The sequence below is a fragment of the Gracilinanus agilis genome, chromosome 3 (genome assembly GCF_016433145.1).
Source record: "Gracilinanus agilis isolate LMUSP501 chromosome 3, AgileGrace, whole genome shotgun sequence".
In the NCBI taxonomy this organism is placed as follows: domain Eukaryota; kingdom Metazoa; phylum Chordata; class Mammalia; order Didelphimorphia; family Didelphidae; genus Gracilinanus; species Gracilinanus agilis.
In genome coordinates, this window is record NC_058132.1 from 330,830,499 (window position 1) to 330,858,203 (window position 27,705).

At 33.4% G+C, this 27,705-nt stretch overlaps 1 protein-coding gene across 1 annotated transcript in view; it reads left to right on the top strand.

Moving 5' to 3' along the window:
* The window catches only part of STAG1 (stromal antigen 1), a 257,933-nt gene that overhangs the window by 166,449 nt on the left and 63,779 nt on the right, over positions 1 to 27,705 (top strand). Inside the window, exons 14-20 of the mRNA XM_044669151.1 lie at positions 2,835 to 2,952; positions 7,944 to 8,047; positions 16,753 to 16,845; positions 16,940 to 17,029; positions 17,192 to 17,395; positions 18,180 to 18,250; positions 20,241 to 20,328. Of these exons, the coding sequence (XP_044525086.1) occupies positions 2,835 to 2,952; positions 7,944 to 8,047; positions 16,753 to 16,845; positions 16,940 to 17,029; positions 17,192 to 17,395; positions 18,180 to 18,250; positions 20,241 to 20,328 (768 nt within the window). The remainder of the gene's footprint in view (positions 1 to 2,834; positions 2,953 to 7,943; positions 8,048 to 16,752; positions 16,846 to 16,939; positions 17,030 to 17,191; positions 17,396 to 18,179; positions 18,251 to 20,240; positions 20,329 to 27,705) is intronic.

Sequence of the window (27,705 nt, forward strand, 5' to 3'; positions counted from 1 at the left end):
ATCAAAAAAGGCCTCATTTATGAGACAGAATTTGAGCTAAGGTCTGAAAGGAGCTAGGAATTTCAAAAGACAGAAGGGGAAAGAGAGAGCATTCTGGGCATGAGGTGCAGTGCAAAGGATAGAAGGGAACCACAGAATGTTGTATATATGGAATATCAAGTACATAATTGTAGTTGAAATTTAGGATGTATGAGGAGAGAGAGTATAAATAAAAGTCAGTATAGAAAAAGAGCTGGGCTCCAGGTGATGGAGAATCTTAAGTGCCACATAAATTTTATTCTTACCACAGTAGGAAGCCCCTTAAGCTTCTTGAATAAGAGATTGCTTTAGGGATAGCAATTTCATACTAATAAAAGACATATGGAAGATTAATGAAGAAGTTGTTCCAATAATAACAACAGCTAATATTTATTTAGACATTTTAACTTAGCAAGGTATTTTACAGATATTATCTCATAAAACTACCCTCAGAGGTAAGGTGCTATTATTATCCCCATTTTACAGATGAGACTATAGAGGGAGACAGGTTAAGTGATTTCCTCAGTCACACAACTAGTAAGTATCTGAGGCAAGTTTAGAATTCAGATCTTCCTGATTCTAATTCTAGAGCTCTGTTCATCTCACCATATGGCTGTAGGTAGGAGGTAATAGTTCCCTAAACTAGAATAATTCCTGTATGAGTGTAGGAAGGGAATGGATTTCAGAGATAAGGAACTAAAAATTATAAGATTTACAACTGATAAGATAAAGAAAAGAGTGTAAAGTTGAAGATTACTTTTAGAATTACTCCAGGGTTACAAATTTGTATGCCTAAAAGAATGGTGGTGCCCTTAAGACATTAAAAGGCGTGACTATATGGGTAAAAATAATGAGTTGTTTGACTATAAGGCAAAAAATAGACTAGATGACCTTCTAGGTCCCTTCTAAGCTCCATTCTTGACAATTGCTGATTTTGGAGATCCTCCATGTCAGCAGCCTTCTTTTCTCTTGGACATCTTTCCAATATCTCCAATTGATGAGCTCCTAACCAGAACCACAAATTCTGGATGTGCCCCAGTCCATTCTTACTCACTTCTCTCCCAGGCCCTCTCTTAAAGTTCTAGAGTTTTCCACCCTCCCTTCACCTGGGGGGACCCTTGTGCTCAATCTCAACCTCTAGTTTCCTTTTTTTGTGTTGATTTCCCTCATTTAAATTTAAACTCCTTAAGATTAGACACTATCTTTGGATGTTTGTATTTAGGTTCCTAGAGCTTTGCTTAGTTCCTGGCATATAGTAAGCACTTAATAAAGGCTTCATCTATTTACATAGGCATCTGTGATCTTGTATTGAGTTTGAGTCATCTATGGGACATTCAGCTGTCTCACTTTGTTTTTTTTGGTGTGTTTTTTTCACCTTTCCCCAATATGTTTAAGAAAATCTGCTATTTGTAGTATCTGTTCTTAAGTAATTTAATTGTTTTTAGGAATATATAATTAACAGTACTTGTAGGTAAAATGGAATCCACTTACAATTCATTGGTCTCCAAATTCTATATCTGAGTTATTTTTCTATAACAATACAGAGTTATAGCAATGGACATGTGTGTTTGTTTTTGTTTAATATAATTAAGACCTTTCTGACAATTACATAATATTAGATGTCAGTATGCTTCCTAAAGTAGCATGTTCCTTTTCACATGAAGATTCAAGGAGAGGCTTGATTGAATCCTTCATAGATGTCATAGAAGGAATTCCTGCATAAGGTCAAAATTGGACTAGACCAGTTTCCCATCCCAAAGTCTTCTGAAGCCTAGTAAAACAAAGTTCTTTTTTTAAATGAGGCAAAAGTTTTTAGACATGACCAATGAGTTATTTATGTGTTATCACAGTTCTATTATGGAGAATAGGTGCACGGAATACAATGTTTTAAAACATTTTAGAAATGAAGGTAACAAGTTCTCTGCTGTAGATCACACCAAAAGTTAGCAAAGTTATGTATTGATATGAATTTCCCATTCAGCCATGCTTGTTGGAGGAAGTCACCCAAGAAACACTAAACTGGGTTCCTCCTAAAATTTTATCATCAAACCTCAGCTAACTTAATAGTTTCGTTTGAGATCCTTGAATATGAAAACAATTAGTGGAGATGTATTACAAATGATTTAAATGATTATTTCATGAATTTTAAGTAGTTTAAGGAAGTTGTTTACAGGTTAATATGAAGCTTTTTTTTTACTTTAGGAACCTTATGAATATTTAATTTTAAGCATAGTTAAGGGAGTACTAGCTTCTGCCTAAGAGAGTTGGACCTTTCCAAATTTATTATTTGCTTTTTATAGCTCAGTAGCTAATAAGAATGTTGTATATTAAAAAGAGATCTGGACTGGAAATTAACATCAAATTATAGTCTTGACTCTACTGCTAACTGGATATTACATCTTAAAGATCATCTAAATTCTCTGATCTTTGTCTTCCTCATAAATAAGAATTAACAATAATAATACTTTACTGTGTCTATCACCTAGCTAAATTCAGAGAATCTCATCAATAGGTTGGCCACAGGCAACATCAGAAGACTGTACAGGTTTTGAATACCAAATATCAAAGTTATGATCTGTATTTATTGAAGAGGTTGCCATACAAATAAAGTTAGGTCATTGTAGTATATAAAGTTCAAACTCAATCTAAGTTGTGATTACTTAACAGGTAGGGAAAGCAGTATTTTTTAAGCTATCTTCTGGTTTTTATGTTTCATCTTAAAATCATTGAGTCCAAATCATTTTAATGGTGTTAAAATGTTTGTTATTCTCAAGTTAATTATTAACTCATTAATTAAATATACTTGTTGTTTCTAGTTGCATGAACATGCAGCTTACTTGGTGGACAGTTTGTGGGAGAGCTCTCAAGAACTATTGAAAGACTGGGAATGTATGACAGAATTACTGTTAGAAGAACCTGTCCAAGGAGAAGAAGGTATGGTATTTTGAAATTTTTATTTTCCACATTTTTAGTAATTCTTTTCACAGTCGATAATTATAGCATGTAAATATATATTTGTCATGGAAAGAGGTTTTCATTTCTTGGCCTACCTTTCAACAGAAAAACTTATTCAATAGTCTCACATAAAAATACTATTCAACCAGAACATATTTACTATACAAAATTAAGAGGAAACGGTTGAGTCCTATATGATGGTAATAAGGACAAAATAAAATCAGACAGTCTCAGTAATTAGAAAATGTTTCCAGCTTTCATAGTTATACTTCCTTTTATTTTTAAAATATATTAAGTATTTTTAATTATTACGTATATTAAAGTAAGCAAGCAAGCTTACTTTATTAGTTATTTGCAAAAATTCTAACTTCTTTATTTCTCCAAAGACTAAACAGTGATATTTAGCAATATGCCCCATTCATTTTTAACAACTCTTTCTTTGAAAGTACTTTTAGCCCCCCCAAAAAAAGTTTAATTCCATTCCAGTCTCCCATTTTAAAAATCACATTTTCCTAAAACCACAAAATGTCATGACAATAATGTTTTTTGCCTGGATTTAAATGCAAAATAATGGCCTTATGAGAATAGTTGAGTATTATACAATAGATTTCTTAAATTTGTAAGTTCTTGTATTTATAGATCTGTTTTTCAATGTTTAAAGAAGATGAATACTAAATATTGAAAAATAGATTTATGAATTCAAAAACTTCCAAATTTAAGAATACTATTAATTCTATGAAATTTGTTTTAAAGTTAGTTGTTTGAGAGTAGCTAAGTGGTCCAGTGTATTGAGAGCCAGGCTTAGAAATGGAAGGTCCTAGGTTCAAATGTGGCCTCAGACACTTCCTAGCTGCCTGATCCTGGGCAAGTCACTTACCCCCCCCCCCCCCCCATTGCCTTGCCTTTACCACTCTTCTGCCTTAGAACCAATACATTGATTCTAAGACATAAGATAAGGGTTTATTTTTTTTTTAAGTGTTTCCTAGGCCAGGTCACAAATACTTATTAATTTGCCTTAGAATGTATCCAAAGTGCTTTACTAAAAATGATAATGCCACTTTATATTTGCGTAAGAAAAAGGAAATATTCCAGATCAATCATTTCACACCTTTCTTGAATTGAGAAACAAAGAAAGGGACTAAAGAATGGGGACTCCAAAAATGGATTCTTCCACCTAACTGTTTGTTTAGGCCATTTATAAGTTGGAGACCTAGCTATGTTATGACTGATTCATGATAACAACAGTGACTCAGCTCCCCCTCAGAAGAAGAATTAATTTCTCCCAACTTTTTTGATCAATATATTATCTACTGCATCTCATAGCTGTTTTGTTTTTTTAACCCTTACCTTCTGTCTTAAGAATTGTTACTATGTATTGGTTCCAAGGCAGAAGAGTGGTAAGGGCTAGGCAATGGGAGTTAAGTGACTTGCTCAGGGTCACACAGCTAGGAAGTATCTGAGGCCAGATTTGAACCCTAGTCCTCCCATCTCTAGGCCTGGCTCTCAATACACTGAGCCACCTAGCTGCCCCCTCATAGCTTTTTTTGTATCTTTCAAAAACATCAACCTCATTTAATTAATTTATCAAGATTTAAATGAAATTTTTAAAAATCAGTTCACCAAATAGCACTATATATTTTCATTGGGCATATCTTAGTAGTTTTAAATTTAGCTCAACTATCATTTATGTTCTTTCCTGCTAAAAATCATAAGTAGTTTTGTTTTCTAGGAAGCATATTTTGAAGTCTTGAGTTTGAATCAGAATTTAGAATATGGCTCCATAGAACTTGTTCATAGAATTGATGTCTGGAGAGGAAAGGATATTTAGAAGGTATTTCCTCACCATTTAGAAACAGAGCCAGTCCCAAGCCATGCATATATGTTGCAAGATCTTGATTTGCCTGTGTGTGTACACAGTATATACATACTTGTCAGAATATTAGTATACTGACTTTCTTAATTAAAATTAATTAAACAGAGAAAAATAAATTAATGGGTTTAGAAGTTGTTTTTAGTATAAAAACTCTTGTTTGGGGGAGCTTTTTTGAGCTTGGAATTTAATTCCTAATATTAGGAATTTTGAAATGGTGTCGCTTTATCAATGTAGAAATGCATGTTTGGTTTAGACCAGTGATGGACAAACTATGGCCTGTGGGCCAGATGCGGCCCCCTGAAATGTTCTATCTGGCTGTGTGACATTATTCCTAATCTAACGAATACAATGAGTAGGATACAATACAATGAAACTTCAAAAGAGTTGCCTTAGAAGCTGACTGACAGAGGAGCCTTTCCTTTCCTTTGGCCCCTCTTTAAAAAGTTTGCCCATCACTGGTTTAGGGGGATTTAGGTTGGCTAGGGCATTGTCTTGTGGAAGAAAAGATAACTTTGTTAGCAAACAGACTTGAAAGAAATTTTTTTGTGCCTCCCCTTAATATCCTACCATCCATGAGCAAGGACTAATTTTCTAATTCTAATTTACTTCAGTCTGATTTCCTAGTGAGATAATATTTGTAAAGCACTTTGCACAGTTCCCATCTTAGGGTAGGTGCTATATAAGTATTTATTCCTTTCTCTTCTTCCCCTTCAAATAATTCTCAGATTGTTGGCTACTTTAATATTCTTAAGGAAAACTCCATTTCTCTTACTACCATATTTCTAGTTAATCTCTTGAAGATTTCTACCTACCTCATCATATTTTATTAGTTTGATAAAGATTGACTTAAGATAGTTAGAAATATTAGAAATACATTTCCTATAAATAGGAAAATTGTTCTTGGTTTTTGAATGGTATTTATGTATAAAGAAGTACATGTCCCATGAACAAACGGAAGGAAAATTTGGCAAAATGTAATGACTTATAAATATAGGGACATATAGTCAAAGAATTTTGCAGTATCTTTAATATAGATAATGGAGAAAATCATTGTAAATACAGATGGCAGGAGGAGAAGCTATTGCAGGAATACAGCAAAAAAAAATGAGTTAGGTTTTGGGTATGTTGAGCTTAAGATGAGAAGAGACTGTTAAGAAGTCTCCATTACATATTCAGAAATACAGTATTAAAGCTTTGAAGATAGCACAACCTTGAGAGTATAAATTTGGAAGTCATTTATGTAGAAGACTTTTTGGAGCTGTGGTAATGGATGAGCTTTTTGAGTTAGGAAGTAGAAGTGCAGATGACTGAAAAGACCGATATTTATATAACACTTTGAAGTTTACAAAACACTTTATATACATTATCTCATCTGAGTCTCCCAACAATCTTTTAGGTTGGTTCCACAGATGTTACTGTGCTCATTTTAGAGTGGAGGAAATCAAGGCTTATAGATTTTAAGCAATTGGTCTCCCCATAGTCATACAACTAGTGTCAATGATAAGATTTGAAACTAGGGCTTCTGTATTCCAAATCTAGTCCGCTATAAACTACCCTGCGTCTGAAACATAGGGGGAATATCTATAGTTAGAGGTCAAGAGGAAGATGAGGAGGAAGTCAAGAGACTGTCAGAGTTAATTTTCATATCACAGACCTGAAAGGAAGAGAGTTTCAGTTAGGAAAAAGCATAGTCAAGCAGGGTAATTTATAACAAAGAAATAATTAGAGTTGAACAAAGACCATTTGATTTAGTGGTTAATAGAGCTCTGTCTTTCAAGAGTATAATTATACTATTAATGTTGAAGCTTAAAGTCATATTTCAGGAAATTAAGTAAAAAAGTTTTTAAGGAATAGAGGCAGTGGCTGAGAGTAGAATATTTATGTTATCCAACAGTTAAATAGTATCATATTTGAAAAAAAGAGAATTGTGGATATTTAATAATTGTCCTTCACCCTTTTGAAATCTGTCCTTTTAATCTGTTCAATAATTTTGGTTTCAGAGAGTATAATCAAAAGTAATGATTATTTAGGATCTAGTTAAATTACATGTTCTGAAAGTTCTGCCTAACTTCCATCCTTCTTAAATATTTTCCCAAAAAGTAATTTAAGGCATTTACAAAACCATTAGCATTTTTAAAATTATATATATCCTATTGTCTCATATTCTGATTCATTAATAAGGAAAAGAGGATAAATTCAGGGCTTATAAGAATTTGATATTATTCCTGGGAGTTAGGGGTAGTGGGAAGCTTTCTCAAGGAAAAAAATTTGTACTATTTCACTTGTTAGTAAAACTTAAATATCTCTTCATTTTGATTATTTCAGGACCACATAGGTTTAACTAACATCATCCAGACCAAACCATACCTCACTGTTAATAAAGTTAGCAAAATTTAACTTGAAGGGCATGGGTTTGGTTTTTATTTTTTTGAAACTTTTAATACATAGCTAGTCCAGAATACTTTTGATGCTGCTGATATATTTATGAGTTTAATATTTTTCCAAAAATGATAAGCATTTTAATTGAAAGGTAACTGATTTGATCTTAGAAAAGAGAAAATTAATTAAATTTTCGGCCTTTTAGGGAAAAGTTTAAAAATTATAGGTGGAGAACTTTCCATATACTATCTGATATCTTGGTTGGATTTGCTTTAATTTTCATTTTTTGTTGACAAGAAGATTCATTGAGTCCAGTGGTGTCATTTTGAAATGATTTTGATATAAATCAAAGGGTACCAATAATACTTTACAAGAAGATAATTAAAAATAGACTTTATAGTAGAATGCAATCTATTATGCCAGGAAAATGCCTTTTGTGAGCTAATTCATCCCTCTAAAATCAAATTCTGTTTTATCAAAATATTTGGTCAAATTTTATACTCTTTAACCATATCAAGATATTTTCTTGTAATTAATGTCCAGTTCCTTTACTGATCTTCCTATCTGTCAACCTTACACATGAAAAAAGTTAAAACTGAATTAACTAAATTTTTTTTATTTATAGTCAGTAGTGGTGATATATATCAAGGTTATCATTTTGTTTTGCATATGGTTATTGGAATACAGCTAATCATACTTTTTTTTTCTTCCAACTCAGCAATGTCTGACCGGCAAGAGAGTGCTCTTATAGAGCTAATGGTCTGTACAATTCGTCAGGCTGCTGAAGCCCATCCTCCAGTGGGAAGAGGGACTGGCAAAAGAGTAAGTTTCATTAGTATTAGTCAAATGGAACACAGAGTCACTATAAAATAAATGTAAATAGCAGAGAAATGCATCTAAATTATTTTGGTAATTAGTTCCTAGAATTAAGCTCTAAGATATATTCATCCAGCTATTTAAGTTCTTTAAATTCAAGCTTTTTTTTAATTGTCACACATTTTTTCTTCCTTTTACCTCCCACCACCCCAGAAAAGAAAAACAAAAACCTTATAACCAAATTTTTATAATAAAGCAAAACAAATCTCATAAATGTAGAATTTATGAACTGAAAGTCACCATTAGGGTACACAGAAGCTCCAATTCAGAATCTAAATTTCTAGAGACATTTTACTTTATTTAGATTGTTATAGTGAGGAAATCCTGTGTATCAAAAAGAGGAATATTTATAAAGAGACTATTGGGATTCTTTACCTGTTATGCCTTGTTTACTCTATTTAGGTTCCAAAGAAATGTATAATATTCATTATGAAAGCTTCTATAAGTTGCACAATCTTTATGAATGGATAAAGCACTTGTCCTGAGTTTTTGTTCTCTTTCCTTTCCTAAGGAACCATAATAAGAATGAGACCATTGGATTTAGATATGAAAGGGACCTTAGAAATATAACACCTCACTTTATAGATGATGGTAATAATAATAATAATTCACCTTTCATGATGCTTTATATATGGTTTTACAAATAATTTTCCTCACAACAGCCCTATGAAGTATAGATAACACAAATAATTGGGAACCCATTTTATAGATCCAGAAATCTAGAACTTTGAGAAGTTGAGTGGTTTACCCCTATTTATACAGCTAATAAGAGACAGCCAGGGCTTGAACCCATATACCCTGGAATTCAAATTCATTTTCCTTCCCCTGCACTATATTGCCCCTCAGAAGAGTATATTTTTCATTCTCTGTCCCTCTGCCCCCCAAAATTATAAAAGATTATTCTACTTCCAGAACCTTTTCCTATTTTTAATAGGATTGCCTTTTTCTATTAATTTTTTAATTTTTTCTGTTATTCTCCATAATTAACATTTCTGAGGTGACTCCTTTTCTCTTCCTCCCTTTGATGCTTTTCAGAGCACCAGCCTGAGAAGGATAAAGTTAAGGATAATAGAATATGAATATCTACAAAGTAGGTAGTATAACCTAGTATAATGTTTCCCAATCTAAATTTTATTTCAGCCAGATAAAGTACTTAAAACTTTTTACCACAAACTTCTCTGCCCTCCATACATTTGTCTAGGTTGAGAGTAGGAAAATAAAATACACAAGGAAAAGTCATTTTGTATTGTTTTTCATATATATGATTTAAGAAGTAAAAACCTTTGGCTATAAATATTTCCTGAACTGATTAAAAATTTACCGTTGACCAGTGCCAATCCATAGGTCAGTGGAAATGCTATGGCAACTGGAAGGAGGGTTCATTGGAATGAGGAGAGATTTGAGGCAGCAGACATCCCCTCCCCAACCCACTCACCCCCAAGTAGGCTACTGAGATAAACCAGATGTGAGGTGATAGGGGAAGGTGACAGTGCTGGTGGATAGAAAAAGGGTGTGTTCAAAAAAGATGTTGCAGAGCTGAAACGATCAGACTTCGGCAGTACATTGAATATGAAGGGTAAGACATTATGAAGGATCCAGGATAACTCCTAGGCAGTGCACCTGAGGGACTAGGAAGATAATGGTGTTCTCTAGAGTAATAGGGCAGTTAGGTGGGAGCAAAATTGAAGGGAGAAAGATAATGAGTTCCTTTTTATACAAGTTGAGTTTTAAGAGGTATACTGAATTTCCATTTCAAGATGTCTGAAAAGCATTTGGAGATTAGTCTAGAGGTTAACAGTAAAGTTAGATAGATTTGAGAATCATAGCGTAGAGATGATTAAATGCATGGAAGCTCTTTCATGATGTTCACAAAGTGTAATAGTATATAGATGGAGAAGAGAAGAGGGCAAAAACTGAAAAGCATCTCTACTTCTTCAAGTATCCTGTACTTGTTTGACCCCCAGAGTCCTTGTACCAAACTGTGGAACTACTAGTACCATAGATAAACCTGAGGGGGATTCTACATCCTATTCCACTTGGTGTGGGAAATGTATTTCTGATATCTAAATTTGGAGCCCTGAATATTCTTTCCTATAGAAAAACATAGAGTTTGAATTCTATAGTACTATTAATAAATTTTCATACTTAAAATATGATGTGGGAGAAATAGATTTTCTAAGTTGGCTTCTTGATTATAACTAACATGGAAACAGTGTTTGTATGAGATTATATATTGGAGGTTCCAACTGACTTACAAACTTTCGGAACAATAGTAAATTTCCACTGTATATTTTTAATCCATGGCACCAAATTCTCTCCCAATATTAAAGTATTCTAAATGATCAGTGTACTGAGAACTGTAAAAATTGAGCTTATGACAGATTTTTATCTTCTTTTAAAACAGAATTCCAACAACATTAGATTCACCTTTCTGTGGGTCTTTTATAGGCTAACTCCATTGATGAAGCTGAGAATTCTAGTCAGGACCAAAGATGAGGATAAACATTCTATCAGTCTTTGTTCTACAAAAAAGAATTTTTGAAGCCTTTTCACTCAGCCATATAGTTTTATAATATATCCTTTTTCAAACTACTTTTGAAACCCTATGGTAATATGTGGCAGTTCAGAGGATTTTGAAAAGCTTTGAAAAAGAGGAAAAGCAATATATAGATAGGCCTGAAACAGCAAGCCTGTTTAGCTTGTCTCTCTGTATCAATAGATACCACTTCAGTGCTGCCCCTGCAGATCTATCTTGGTTTGGATAGGAAGAAGGAAAATTTACTGTGAGCTCTCACTTTCCTGTTTCCTCAGTGCCTACTTTTAATCAAAGCTGCTACCCAGCCTGGGTACCTGACTTCTGGCCATGTAGGTTATGGGCCAACAGAGGTCCAGTGCCCAGGACATGCAGGAGCAACAGCACTGACTACTTGTCTTTACTTCAGTTAAAAATTTTTGCTACTTAATCCTCATTCTTAAGTTAAAAAGTAGGAGTAGTCAGAGGAAAAGCTGTGGTCATTGCTTCAGGTCACCTATGGCACAGTGTTATTAGTGTAACTTATTGCCTTTAAAACCTGAGTCCCTGCCCTGGTCCCTCTATCCCCCAAATTTGGCACACTCTGCTCTTTTGCAGCTTCATTGCTGCTCTTAATATTTTCTTCAATTATTCCTCAAGTCCCTAAATGCTCACAAGGACTTGTTCTTTTTTTTCTTTAGACGTAAACCTGCTCCACAAACCTTTTCAGATTCTTGTTTAGAATTCTTTTCTACATATTTCTACATACTACAATATGTGGGATTCTTGTAATCACAATCATTTTTTTAATAGTTTTAAATTACTGTGACAAATGGTATCAAAAAGGAGATTAAACAGTAGAACTTCTCAAAAGAAATTTTCCTAAGAATCATGGCTATTTTTTTTCATGTACAAATTCTTCCCTGGGACCAGAAAGAGAGAAAAATGGAGGTTTGGGGCAAGATATAGCTTTGCAGCATATTAGTAGAAAATAGAAAGGAAAAAAGACGAATCCATTTCCCTCCTGATTTCATTGTAGTAGAAAACTGAAAACAAGATTTCCTCTCCAACTCTTTTAAGGGATCCCTCAGAGAAAGGTTCACTAGGTCTGACAAAGGATTTTTATTTTCCTGATTTGTAGAAAGGATAGAATTTCTGAAAACATGTCCTAAAAAAATCTGGGGCAGGGGGTCATCTCCTTGAGGATAAGAATTGTATTCTATTCATCTCTGCATTGTCTGGCAATTATGACAGTATCTAATAGTAGGATAGATGCTTAGTAAGTAATTGATTTGCTTAGTCGCCTGGCTTATTAGTGACTGGGCTGTAACACTAAATTTTGTTCAAAACCTTCTTTGAAATCTCAGCCCTGATGAATAAATGAATTCTGTATAAATTAAGTTTTTAAAGACCTCATCAAAAGTTCCACTGTATATATTGTACTATTAAAAACAAAACATCTGCATAGTGTAATTTAAAAAAAAAACAACCTACCTGTGTGAGCTTGGGCAAATCACTTAATTACAGACTTTTAATCATCTCATCTGAACTTAGATGTTCCTTTCAGCTTTAAATCTTTCATCCTATGAATCCAAATCCACTGATCCCTACTGTAATGCTCTTTGTAGGACATTATGATGACCTAACACTCCTTTAATACTTAATTAACAGTGATCCAGTACCAAGGAAATGTCTAAATATCTAGACTTAACTCCTATGTAGGCTCTAGAATTAAGAAAATAAATTGAATTTAAGGTGTCATTTCACACTGTCAAATTATTTTATAGACCAAGAAGTTATCAGGATTAGTAGTAATAATAGCTAACATTTATAAAGCATTTAAAGTTTTCAAAGCACATTACATATTACTTCATTTGATCCTCACAACATGAAGGAGATATTATTATCCCCATTTAGCAGATGAAAAAAAGGCTAATAGACATTAAGCAACTTCCTCAGGATCACACAGGTATAAGTGTCTAAGATGGGATTTGCATCCAGTTTTTCCTGACACCAAGTCTGATTCTTTAACCTCTAGTACAACACATTATATACATTGCCTAGAAACTTGAGGTAAAGTTCTACAGAAAGCCAAAAGACAGTAATAGATATATTATGTCTATTATTATAAGATTGCAGGAGCAAGAGATTACATTTACAGTTAAACAGTTAACAAGCTAAAAAATTATAAAATTTTTTTAACAATCTAAATAAACTTATCACTTTTACAGCATAACAATTTGGGAGGTGTATAGGAAAAACTCTCATTGTGGCAACCCCTTTTACCAAGAACACAAGCTTGTCTGCAACATAATAGAAAGGAATTATCTCAGGACCTTGTCCAAAGTCAAAGCAAGTATATCTTAGAGGCAAGATTCAAACCCAGGTGCTTACTGCCTCCCACCCAATTCTCTATTTGTAATACCACCCTGCCTTTTGAAAAAACTACAAATCCACAAAGACTCTACAGATTCAGGTATGAAAATAGAAGGTAATGATTATCATCATACATTTATCATAGCCAAGAATCACATAGATCATGATTAGAGAAACTTTAACTATTTAAAGACACTCACCCACATTACAAATTATCAAGGGTATCCCATACATTAAAAATAGCTCAATTTGCCCATCTGGGTTTTTTTTTCCAAAGCTGAAAGAAATATATGTTATTATAATTTTCCACTTTTAAATTAATAACAAAGCAAAATATTTCATTAAACACAACATGACTACACACACTTCAATTCTGTGTTATGGCCAAACAAAAGAGTAGGAAGATTGAGAAGTAGATAGAAACAGATAGATAAAATACACAAAATAGGTAAGAGAGAAGTAGACCACAAAAAAAAAAAGAGAGAGAGAGAGAGAGAGAGAGAGAAACACAGGAAGAAAGGAAAAGGAAACCCAAGGAAGCTTCTGTAGATTCTTTTTACATGTCCTTGTAACATCCTGCTTTTTATATAGATTATAGGCTTCCAAGAAGCTATTAACTTTACCTCCACAGCTGATGAGATTTCCAGAAAGGACTGTGAAAAATATTTTCCGCTTTCTTTTTAAGTTTCAGGTTTTTATTACATAGAAATTCATGGGAGTTTTTACACAGGTATGAAGGAATGTCATAGGATTCAGAAGTAACTTTTGAGATTTGAGACCTTTAAAAGTGTCCGCTAATTTATCAGCTATATGGCTCAAAGTTTTTGATATCCTAGAAATACTGCAAAGAGTCACATTTGCAATTATAAAACTATTATGGAATATCACTTTTCTTATTACTCTGGATTGAGTCCTTGTCAAAGTAGGAGATTCAGTTAGAAGTTATGTGTGGAAGAATATTCTAGAAGAAAGGATTAATTCAAGAATGATTGCTAATGATATCTAATCACAAAAGATAAGTGTGAATACATTTTTTAAAGACTCAGTACAAGCCATTTCCATGATATTAAAAGAAAGTCTAGAACCTTGTTCACATAAACATCAGATTACTATGAGCACCTAGAGAACTATTATTTACTGTAGCCTTCGTTATTAGCTATAAATGCATTTTGTTTCTCGTTCTTCAGTGCCTTGAGAAATAGTTCTGTATTTCTTGGAGAGGCTTAGTAGAGAGATGAATAGTTATTCACTTGAGAAAAAAATTCATCCAGAAAGTAATAAAGAAAAAAATTCTGAGAGGTTGTTACAAAGAAACTCTATCCATCTAGAGTCATACAAATATAATGCTTCTCTCATGTGCATTTTTCAGAAGCTGTTACCTTATGTATTTCCAAACATTAATAGATTTCACAAAAGGGTATTACATATTTCTTTACCCTAGAGGAAGAAAGGACTTGTCATGGTTTGTTTCATAAGAGGAGTCAAGGTTTCTATGTGCCAAATATATCTAATCAAAAAGTAGGCTGCTTTTCTGGAGCAAGCAGCCAACATTTGGAAGGCAGCCTATCAAGACTCCTCAAACCTCTATATATTGTTCCCTCCATCTACTAATTCATATGGAAATGAATGATAGAAATAACCTAAAATAGATCTCAAAAGGAGGGTGATATTAATAGAGGACAATATCAATAGAAAATGAAGGATGCTAATAGCTAATATTTATATAGCACCTACTGTGTGCTAGACACTGCTAAAGCACTCTGCAATTATTTTCTCATTTGATCTTCACAGTAGCCCTTGGAGGTAGGTGTTATTATTATCCCCATTTCACAGATCAGATAATAAGCAGAGAGTGGTTCTTTCTGACTCCAATCCCAATACTCTATTCACTCTACAACCTAGCTTTGTTGGTAGCAAAGTAAACTTCATATTTCAGCTATCAAGGCACCAAGATTTAAGATATAATGTGATTGTAAGTATGATACATAAATATTAAGACTTAATTTGATGAGATCTTTTTGAAATTCAATATGGAATGAGTTTATTCTTTCTACAAAAGATTTGATCTTAAGAATGGTAGAATAGTGGAAGTAAAGATAAATTAATATTGGAATAGAAGTATACTAGAGAGTAATCAAGATTTCCTAAGACAAATTCCCTCCTCATTTCCCTCCCCTCTCTTTTTGCATTTTTTCTCTTCTCTCTCCTGTTCTTCTCCTACCCCCTCTCTCTTCCTTCCTCTGTCTCAAACAAGCACACATATGTTCTTTATTAGCAAATGAGGGGGTAGCAGCACAGTATAGTGAAAGGAGCCATGGCTTTTGAGTTAGAGGGCTCAGTCCTAAATTCCCTCTGCCATGACTTTTGTTAACTCAGTCATACCACTGAGCCTCTCATGCCTCACATACCTCCCCTCTAAAACAAGGCATCAACTAGATACTCTTGAAGGATCCTTCCAGCTTTAAATTTGTCATCTTTATCACTTCAGCTATTCATCTGTGTTTTCCAAGTCTGACTGTACTAAACCAGACCATCTAATAAATTCTTGAGTTGCTGACCTGATCTTAGAAAGCAGAAAAGAATGCATTTAATTCTTCACTTTATTCTTACCAAGAAGATAGAATACAAGAGAGAAATGAACCTCTAGAAATATTATGAAGCATCCTGAAGTCTGGCAGCCACCACTCCATTTGTACTTATAAGGCAGAGGCAATATGAAGGAAACTGTGCAGTGTAAGGTCATTATTTCCAGGAGGTAAAGAAGAAACCTGTGTAATAGGAAGCCATCTGAAAGCAGTCTCAAGGACCATCTACAATTGCTCAAAAATGGAGCAAAATACTTAGAACCTTCAAGGCAGAATCTGTAGACTATTCACTCTCACTCTTCCCCACCTCCCTACCAACAATATACCTCTAACAGTGTTTGTCCCTTATATTGAAAGGCAATTAAAGCTATCATGTTTCCATCTTAGTGAACTACTTCAAAAAAGCAGGTTCACTATAGGCAAAATAGTACCTTAATTTGTCCAAAATTTTCCTCTTTAAATAAACTTTGCCATTTAATTCAGTTATGAATTAAATAATGAAACTAATTACAGTGAGTTTAAAATCTGTGTCTAAAGCCATGAAGAAATATTACAACTCATGACCAGAGGAACCATGTGGAATATAGATGGAGCAATACACAATCACTACCTCTGCTGACAAAGTAACTTTTTAAAATTATGACCTAGTAATGGGAGACTAGATACAACATCATATATGAAGGAAAATAAAGGCTTGTTTTTTACTTTGGGAAATTTGTTCACATTTCTTAATGTTAAATTGGGTCATCAAAACTAGGAAAGTATATTTTCCCTTCATTGCCAATTTTTTTAAAATTCATTTTCAAAAAATACCTTCATTTTATATAATTTTTTTGGACAATCTAAATTCCTAAATCAGCTATTTGGTGTATAAAAAAGACTACATTTTCTAAATGTTTTACATGAAAGCATATTTTAAATTGGGTAATTTAATATAGAAGTCAGATTTCTATTTTCCTGTTAAACTCACAAGTTAGAAGTTATTTTTAAATTCCTCATCACTACAACTTGTTTGGTGAGTCAGTTTCTGAAATCATTGCTTATTCTAAAAGTTAAATGCTGGTTCCAACTTTAATTATTGTCTAGACTAAAAATCATTGATTAGTTTTAATTTTAGACTTGAAAATTAGCAAATGAAATTCTTACTATTCTTAGCATTTTAAAATTTATTTTTCCAGGTGCTAACCGCCAAAGAAAGAAAAACTCAAATTGATGATAGAAACAAATTGACTGAACATTTTATAATTGCACTTCCTATGTTGCTATCAAAGGTAAAGCCTCAATGAAAGTACACTAGATGTTTAGATCATCCTTTTTTTTAGTAAACATTAATTTTTAATATTTTCATGTGTTCATTCTTTCCAGTATTCTGCTGATGCTGAGAAGGTAGCTAATCTGCTTCAGATTCCACAGTATTTTGACCTAGAAATCTATAGCACAGGCAGAATGGAAAAGGTAGGACTGAAGCTCTGCAATTTAATTCTATTTTATTAATTGGATACTGTTATTCCTAAATATTCAGATGAATTTGTTTATAAAAGGGAAATGATTTTTCTTTTGATTATTCCTATTTTGTTTTTGATAGCAATGTCTCAAATTGTTATTTTTCCTCTCCAGCATCTGGATGCCTTATTAAAGCAAATTAAATTTGTTGTGGAAAAACATGTAGAATCAGATGTTCTAGAAGCCTGCAGTAAAACTTACAGTATCTTATGTAGTGAAGAATATACAATCCAAAATCGAGTTGACATAGCTCGGAGCCAACTGATAGATGAATTTGTGGATCGATTTAATCATTCTGTAGAAGATCTCTTGCAAGAGGTTTGTTTTTGTTTTCTAAGTCAAACTACATCTGTTTTGGCTTTGTTTTATTAATACTTAAGATAGGTTTGCATTCCAGTTATTCATATTAGCCTACCGAAATATTAGCTGCCCTTCCAAATTTTACTGCTTACAAATCCTAACAGTGATATACCTAAAGATCAATGTAGTTCATAGTTTGCTGTTTTTTTTTTTCATTAAAATTCTTTTTTCTTGATTTTTTTTTTCCCATTGAAAGGGGGGAGGTCTATTTGTTTTGTGCCAGGTGTGTGACTGACTTAATATTTATCAAATAATCTGCTAAATAAAATTTTAAAAACACTTAGATTATCTCTGCAGGTAGAGGATGGCATTTCATGACTGAATAAAGGTTTCAGAATAGCAGATAATTTCCAATTTCTACATTTTCCTTTTTACAACAGCCATTTTTCTCCCTTTCTATAGAGAATAGGCTGAAACCCTTCATAGTATTCTCCATGAAACTTGCTATTTTTTCTCATGGCCATGAAGGTTAAGGTAATAGGTTGAGACTTTTACAATTTAGTTGGCAAATATTTTTGAAAACTCAGTATCCATAATCTGTCATTTGTGTGAATCATTCCAAGTCATATATGCTGAGTATTAACATCTTTACTTATTACTTTTATTACTAGTTTACCTATAGAAAAGGAGCTAAAAGTTTTTACAGATATATATATCTTAAGACTTTTTCACTTTGTTTTAACTTAATTATATACTGAAAAATCCCAATTGTAGTAATGAGTATGTTTTATTTTGTTTATAGGGAGAAGAAGCTGATGATGATGATATTTATAATGTTCTCTCAACACTAAAGAGATTAACTTCTTTTCACAAGTATGTCATCTTATTTGGACTTGATTTATTGTCCCTGCATAATATGATTAAGGTTTTGTCTATATAATGTTTAGTTTTATGGATAATATTGATCAATATAGTGACCATTGGTTGATAACCAAGATTAAATTTTTAATATTCATTTGATTTTACATGATTTAATTTATTTCATTTTTAGTTTTCACTTTAAATTTAAAAGTATCCAAATATATACTATATGATAATCTTCTAGGTATTGAAAAATTATTTTTATCCCTCCATCTTACTCATAGTTTTCACATGAAGTTCATTGAATAAATAACCTTAACTCTCCACAGTTTAGTTTCCTTGTGTATAAAACAGAGAATTAGACTAATTTATAAGGTCTTTTCTAGCACTAAATCAAGAAAATTCTACAAAATAACTTTCAGAATTCAATTTTGTTCCATACATTGTGTCAATAGTCAGTATTTTTCAACCAACAAACCTAACATTTTTAAGAATATGGTTTGGGTTTGTAGACAGTAGTGGAAATGACAATGTTTTGGCAATATTAAAAAAACCAGTGCATAAGAGAAACAGTGCTGGGGTTTGGAGTCAGAAAATCTGGATTAGAATCCTAGCTTGGTAGTTTACCAAAGGTATACTGAATAATTCAGTAACCTCTTTGAGCTTCAATTTCTTTATCTTTTTTTTTTTTTTTCAAACCCTTACCTACAGTACTTGAATCAATACTGTGTGTTATTTTCAAGGCAGAAGAATGGTAAGAGCTAGGCAATGGGGGTTAAGTGACTTGCCCAGAGTCACACAGCTAGGACATGTCTAAATTCAGATTTGAACCCAGGACCTCCGGTCTGTGGGCTTGGCTCTCAATCTACCGAGCCACCTAGCTACTCCCTCAATTTCTTTATCTTTAAAATGATGTAGGCCAAATGCGGAATCTCTTTTAAAATTCCTTCCAATTCTTGATCCTGTGTTCCTAATATATTTAACTTCTATAGATTTTAGTTCCCTTCCAGTGGTCTTTTAAGTTTTTTTTGGTTTTTTTTTTTTTGGTTATTGTTTGGGTAGGGTAGTAGAAATTTTGTTTTGCTTTTAATTTTATTTCACATAAGTCAGTAATTCTGGGAAACATCAGGACCTAAAGAAAACAAAAGGTTCAAACTATTTAATAAATGTCAGTTTCAAATTATAATTTTTATAACATAATTTTATTATTTTATATATACAGTTACTGTAAAATGAGTAGAAAATGTTTTCTGTAGAACTAAGGTAAGCCAACCAAGAAGCTTCTGCATATTAATAAATGGAATAGAAAGGAAAGAAGGAAGGTCTTTGTGGCAAATATGCAGTCAAACAAAACATGATCCTACATTGGCCACTTCCAAAAATATGTTTCTTTTATTTTGCATCTATTGTTTCTCTGTCAAGAGATGAATAACATTTTCCCTTATTAGTCCTCTGAAATGATGATTAATCATTATGCTGATTAAAATGTTTAAGTTTTTCAAAAGTTGTTCATTTTTTTTATTCTTATTGTATAAATCATTCTTCTGGTGCTGATAACTTCATTTTATAACAGTTCATTCAAGTCTTTCCAATTTTCTCTGAAACCAGCCCATTTACCATTTCTTACGAACCAATAAAATTCCATTATATTCATGTAGTTTGATTTGTTCAGCTATTCTCCAATTAGTGAGCATCTGCTTAGTTTCTAGTTTCTTCCCTCCTAAAAAAGAGCTGCTATAAATACTTTTTACACGGATCCTTCTTCCTTTTATCTTTGATCACTTTTGGATACCAAATTAAATTTCTAAATTTGTAAAACGTTTTGATCATTTTAACTTAAATATTAAAAATTTCCTTTGCCAAAAGATTTTTTATCTTTGCAAAACAAATTATATTCAGCCATCCATTAGAATGCAAACTAGTTTTTAATTTAATCTTTTCCTCCAAGAATAAAGTTAACTTTTTTCCCTCATTTTTTTTTTTTTTTTTTTTTTTTTTTTAGTGCTCATGATCTTACAAAATGGGACCTATTTGGTAACTGCTACAGATTACTGAGGACTGGAATTGAGCATGGAGCTATGCCAGAACAGGTTAGAAATGTTTTACATTGATATACTATGCTGTTTGAATCTCATAGGAATATCATGGGCAATCAACAAAATTATTTAATCTTTTAAAAACATTTTTATGATTCAATATCCTGGGTAAGTATAAGCTAAAGGAATACGAGAAACTGATACAATAGTAATTTTAATAATATTATGCTTAGACTATCATTTTATAATCCTGGTAGCTTTAGTTAAAAATTAAAAGTATAGGGGCAGCTGGGTAGCTCAGTGGATTGAGAGCCAGGCCTAGAGACAGGAGGTCCTAGGTTCAAATCCGGCCTCAGACACTTCCCAGCTGTGTGACCCTGGGAAAGTCACTTGACCCCCATTGCCTACCCTTGCCAATCTTCCACCTATAAGTCAATACACAGAAGTTAAGGGTTTAAAATTTAAAAAAAAAAAAATTAAAAGTATAGTAGGACCTCATTTTATGTGAATATAACTCATATGAATTCAGTTATATGTAATTGGCAATCAAAAAAAAAAGGGCATAAAAATAAATAAATTGGTTTCATTATGTGCTAAATCTGCACCATTTTCCTAAGCAGTCTCACAGTAGCTCACCCAGTTACACTCTTTCTTGTTCTAAGAAGCACTAGTGTGAGTCATTACTTTTTTGCATCAAACAGTAGAACCCATATCAGTCACTGTCCAGTGTTCTCATTTGTAAAAAGTCATGTCTTCAGCAGAGCAGTGCTCCTTTTGGTTTCAGTGTTCCCTTATTGTTAAGAGTATTACCATTCTCGTGATTGCCTAAATGACAACCTAAATGTCATCTACAACTCTCACATTTCTCTCTCACACCACACATTCATTCTGTTGCCAGGTCCTATCTGTGCTATCTTCTTAAAATCTCTTGTCAAATGCTTACTTCTCTATTCAAATAGCCACCAACATAGCAGTTCCCCTCCCCCCATCTCATACCTGAATTACTATAAAAGGCTTCTGGTTATTCTTCCTGCCTCAAGACTCTACTTCCTCCAATTCATCCTTCACTGAGCTACCAAAGAGATTTACCTAAAGCACAATTCTAACCATATCAACCCTCTGTCAATCCATTCATTAATATTCAGCGAACTGTAGGATGAAAATATAAAGTCATCTGTTTGGATTTTAAAACCTTGACCACTCCAATCCCTTCCTACCTTTCCAATCTTCTTATATTTTCTCCTTTCCATGTATTCTGTGATCCAGCAACACTGGGCTTATTACTCTTCCTCATATTTAGTAGTCCAACTCCAGATTTTGTGCCTTTCAGTTGGCTGTCTCCTATGCCTAGAGTGCTGTCCCTCTTCACCTTCTGGCTTCCTTATCTTCCTCACAACTCACTTTAAACCTTCCACAGTTTCCTCTGGTACTATCTTCTATTACCAGTTTATATCTTGTATGTACATAGAAGTTTGCAAATTGTCTCTCCATTAAAATTAGTTGCTTGATGGCAATATCCATGTTTTTGCATCTCTTTGTATTCCTAACAGATAGTGAGGGGTTTGGCACATAATCATTATTAATTGCTTGTTGACTACTTGACTAACAGTACAGGTGATGAGGAAAAGGTCATTGAGATGAGAAATGGATGAAGAACAGAGAGAAAAACACTTTGAATAAATCTTAGAGTATTGGTAGGGAAGTAATGCCCAGTGAGGAGGACATAAATATAGTTTAGGATCAGATTGTGGCTTTAAAAATTAAATAGAATGATTCATACTTTTTTTCTAGAAGCAATAAGAAGCCATTTGAATTTATTTTGTAAATGGGTCATATGATTAGACCTGTGTTTACAGAAAATTAATTTGGCAACAATGTATAGATTAGACCGAAGTGGCAAGAGACTTTCAGCAGTTAAATCTGTCCTAGGTAATGAAAGGCTAAAATAAGGTTTTATGGAATGTACGTGAAGGTAAAGATGGCAGAATAACAAGTGATTGAATATGCATAGTAAGGGAGGGAAATAAATCTAATATAATGCCATGGTTGAAAACTTGAGAGCGTAAAAGGATGTAGTCTTCAACATATAAATAAATAAATTTATGAGCAAAGATGAGATAGTTTTGCATTTGTTAATTTTAAGATAGAACATCTAGTTTTAGAATATCCAGTAGATAATTCATAATTGAAGGCTAGAACTTGGGGAAGATTGGGGCTGGTTATAGAAGTCTGGAAACCATCTGTTAGTAAAATCCATAGGAGATGATAAGAGAAAAGTGCATAGATGAATATAAAAAGGCCTAGGACAGAGCCTTAGCCAAAATCTATAGTTAAGGACATGATACAGATGATAAACCAACAAAAGGAGATTGAAGAAAAGTGATCAGAGAGATTGGGGTGAGGAGGAAGAGTCAAGATGGTAGAGTAAGAGGAGGCATTTTTATCCAACTTGTGTAATATGCCACCTCCACAACAGTCTAGGAATCATAAAAACAAGAAATAATCATAATGAGTCATTTTTTAGCCCAGAGGCTAGCCTAGGAAGATAGAGAGATCTATAGATCTTGGGGACAGGGAACTGACCAGGAGAATAATATGGCATGTAAATTGGACACAAGTGCAACAAGAATTCATAAATGAGTTAAAGATCATAAAAAAAGAACCAAAAAAATTTTAAATCAAATAAGAGCAGTAAAAGAAATGGAACACTATTCAAGAAAATTATAAAAGAAAAAAGAATGGAAATAATATGTTGGTAAAAGAGGTACAAAACATTACTTTAAAAATAACTCCTTAAAAATTAGAATTGGCAAATGCCTTTTTTTTTTTTCATTGAGGGGTCGGGGGGCACCTTGGTGGCACAGTGGATAGGGTGCCAGGCCTGGAATTAGAAAGACTCATCTATTTTTGTTTGTTTGAAGACTCATCTTCTTTAGTTCAAGAATGCCCTTAGAAATTTATTGGCTTTGTGACCCTGAGCAAATCACTTAAGCCAATTTGCCTCAGTTTCCTCACCTATAAAATAAGTTAGAGAAGGAAATGGCAAAATACCCGAGTATCTTTTTTCAAGAAAACCCCAAATTGAATCATGAAGAGTCAAACGTGACTGAAAACAACAAAGTCGGAAAAGAAGCAGAAATTTTTGCTAAAGAAAATAACTGCTTAAAAATTCAAATTGGCAAAATAGAACCTTCTGGGGAAAAAAATGAAAATTCCCAGGAATATTATAATAAAAATCCAAAACTCTTAGGTCAAGGAGAAAAACACTGCATGAAATGAAAAAGAAATAATTTCCCAACCACAGAGCCACTGTCTTTTAACAGCCAGAGTAAAGTAACAGAGAATTTATAATATGATATTCTAGAAGACAAAGGAACTAACCTACCTACTCAGGAAAACAGTCTAATCCTACTGGTGGATTGGGGAAGAAATGGATTAATTAATTATCCCATTAATAAAATGGAGGACATTCAGGCATTCATGATGAAAACATCAGAACTACGTTTTTTTAAATGATATTCAAGAATAAGTCTCAAAAGAAGGCTAAAAACTCAAGCATCAATGAAAGCATAAGTGATTAAACAAAGTTAAACTGTTCATATTCCTATATTGGTAGAGGTTGCATGTAACCTCTTAGAACTTTACCATCACCAGGAGTCTTAGCATGAGTCTACTTAAACTTGGGTAAAATTCTATTATGTTGAAATTATCTCAGCAGAAGAATGTACTAGGAGAGTGAGAGAGAAGAGAGAGGAAAATTGTATCACATAATCAAGTAGGTAAGGAAGAGTTTACACATGAAGGAAGCAGTGTGGTTGGGGAAGTGAGGGAGTTGAAATACTTGAACCTCACTCTCATTTTAAACTGTTTAAGGAGGGAAGATTTCATATGGAGGGAAATACATAATTAACAATCATAACTGAATGTAATTGAGATAAACTCTTCTTACCCATAAAACAGAAGAGGCGGTCAGAATGGATTAGAAACTAGAATCTAATTGGCTAAAATGACAAGGGAGAGTAATGAATGCTGGTGCAGGTGTGGCAAAATTGGAACATTAATGCATTGCTAATGGAGTTGTGAACTGATCCAACCATTCTGGATGGCAATTTGGAACTATGCCCAAAGGGCTATAAAAGACTCTGCCATTTGATCCAGCCATAGCACTGCTTGGATTATACCCAAAAGAGATAATAAGGAAAAAGACTTGTACAAAAATATTTATAGCTACACTCTTTGTGGTGGCAAAAAATTGGAAAATGAGAGAATGTCCTTCGATTGGGGAATGGCTGAATAAATTGTGGTATCTGTTGGTGATGGAATACTATTGTGCTAAAAGGAATAAAGAACTAGAGGAATTCCATGTGAACTGGAATGACCTCCAGGAATTGATGCAGAGTGAAAGGAGCAGAACCAGGAGAACATTATACACAAAGACTGATACACTGTGCTACAATCGAGCATAACGGACTTCTCTACTAGCAGCAATGTAAGGATCCAGAGCAAGGCTGAGGGACTTATGAGAAAGAAAACTAGCCACATTCAGAGGAAGAACTGTGGGAGGAGAAACACGGAAGAAAAACAACTGCTTGAATACATGGGCTGATGAGGATATTATTGGGGACGTAGACACTAAACAATAACTCTAGTCCAACTATCAATAATATGGAATTAGGTCTTGATCAATGATACATGTAAAACCCAGTGGAATTGTGCATCGGCTAAGGGGGGGGGGTCGTTTAGGAGGTTTGGGGGAGAGGGAAAAAACATGATATATGTAACTGGGGGAAATATTTAAAATAAAATTTTAAAAAGAAATAAAGAAATAAAATGAAAAAAGAAAAAGAAACTAGAATCCAACAATATGTTGTTTTTAAGAAACACTTGAAACAGAAAGATATACAAAGTTAAAATAAGGGACCGGAGCAATATCTATTATTCTTCAGCTGAAGTAAAAAGGACAGAAGTAACAATTATGATCTTTGGAAATTACATTTTACTAAAAGGTAGCATAGAAAATGAATTCATACCCATAATGAATATATATGCACCAAATGGCATATCTTTTAAATTCTTAAAGGAAAAGTTAAATGTTACAGGAAAGATAGACAGTTAAATTATATTACTGGGGATCTTAAGTTATCTCTTTCAGATCTAAATAAATAAAACCAAAAAAATGTCGTAAGAAAGAAGTTAAGGACATGAATAGACTTTTAAAACCATTAGATTCAGTAGACCTTCAGAGAATATTGAATTATAATATAATATATACCTATTTCTTGACTCTTTAGACAATGACAGCAATGATACAATTACTGAAATTAGTGGGTTGCAGCCAGAGCCATACTTGTAAGAAAATTTTTATCTTTAAACTCTTTAATCAGTAAAAGAGAAAAAGAAGCAAATCGATGCATTGGGCATGCAACTTAAAAAAAAACTCTAAAAGTAGAAAGTGGACAAATTTTAAGACATTAAAACAGAAATCCTGAAAATCAAAGAAAAGATTAACAAAATTGAAAGTTTTTAAAAATTGAAATAATAATTGCAACTAGGAACTTGCTTTAAAATAAATAGATAAAGCATTAACTCATTTGACTTAAAATAATAAGAAGCAAACTACCAGCATTAAAAATGAAAAGAGGAGTTGAGGAAGTACCATATGCCAATAAAACTATCTGAATGAAATGATTGAGTTTTTTATGTAAATTTCTTAGATGAAAAGGATTGGAACCAATACTTAAATAAGCCCATCTTACCAAAAAAAATTACTAAATTCATTCACTATCAAAATATGGTCTTGATACCTAAACTAAGGTGAGTCAGAGCAGAGAAAGAAAACTATAGCTTAATTTCCCTAATGACATCAAAAATACAAAAATTTTTAGTATAATATTAGCAGAGGGACTAGATTTATACTAGGAATACGGGGCTAGTTCAATATTAGGAAAGCTATAAACATAATTGACAAAGAACAATAACAAAACAGATGTTGGAAAATCTTTTGGTAAAATATATCCTGTTAAGCACAGAGATAAATAGAGCTTTTCTTGAAATAAGTAGTATCTATTTAAAATCAAGAACAAACATTATCTGTAATAGGGATAAATAGAAGCCTTTCCAATAATAATACCAAGACTCAAAGAAGAGAGAAACCCAATCCAAAAAATGAACCAAAGCAGCGTCGTTGGACATAAACCTACAAAAATCATCCTTATTTCTGCATATTGACAACAAAATCTAGCAGAAAGAGATAGAGAAATTCCATTAAAATAATTAATAATGGACAGTACAAAATCAAGAATCTACCTACCACAACATGCCAGAACTATATGACCACAATAGCCAAACATTTGACACAAATAAAGGCATATCTAAACAAGTTGAAAAATATCAATTGCTTGTGGATAGGTTAAATCAGTATAAAAATTATAATATCGGAAGATGGCAGAGCAGGATATGAAACTTTCTTTCTCCCAATATCCCCCACAAACAATCAAAACAACTTCACAGAATCTACACTAAAAACAGCTAAAAAGTGAAACTGAACAGCCAAGGACACCTGGGAAGGAAGGACCATAGTCATACTAGATAATTCAATTACCCCATTGCAAACAACACAAAATCAATAGTCAGTGAGTCCTGGGGGCAGAACCTGCAGCCTTACCTTGTGTGCTAACTCCAGGAGCTTGTATCCTGGTGGAGTCAGCAGGCTGGGGGCCCTGAGAGCAGTTGTACTATCTGTAGTCTCAGCTCCAAAGATACCTACTCATCCATAGCGTGGGAATGATCGCTCCCACTAAAGTAAATACCGTAGAGTTGACTTGTCACAAACCCCTAGAGCAGGATCTGTGGCCTCTCTTGTCTTCTGGATCTGGGAGCTTACCTTCCAGTGGCAGATATTGCCAATAGGCAGCATATCCTGGGAATGCCTATGCGGACTGCAGCCTCAGCCACTGATCTGGAATGGACTTGGGGGGCCCAAGAGCACAGAGGAGCCACCTATTGTATCTATCCCAGCCTGCAACATCAAGAGAGGAAGAATGAGGAAGAAGAACACACACACGGGTGAGTATGGTTGCTCAGAAACCGGGGCCCCTGTCAGCTATGGGCACTCTCAGGAGAGTGGAGTCCCTTCCTTTCAACACAGGGTGGTGAGTTGTTTCCATGGTCAGAACTGCTAGGGGGCTCTGGTTGAAGCACCTAACGTTAATCACAGACTGGGGCTTGAGCTGAAGGTCCAGGAATTATACTTGACCTTGGATAATAGAAATTGAAAGGACTAAATAGGCCCTAAGAAATGACAAACACAAAAAATGCTGAAACCTGAGACACTATCCTCCATACTCTTGAGATTCTAAGATAAATCTAATAACTAAACCTATTGGCCAGGCTACTAAAATTTAAAAAAAAAAAATGAGTAAGCAAAGGAGA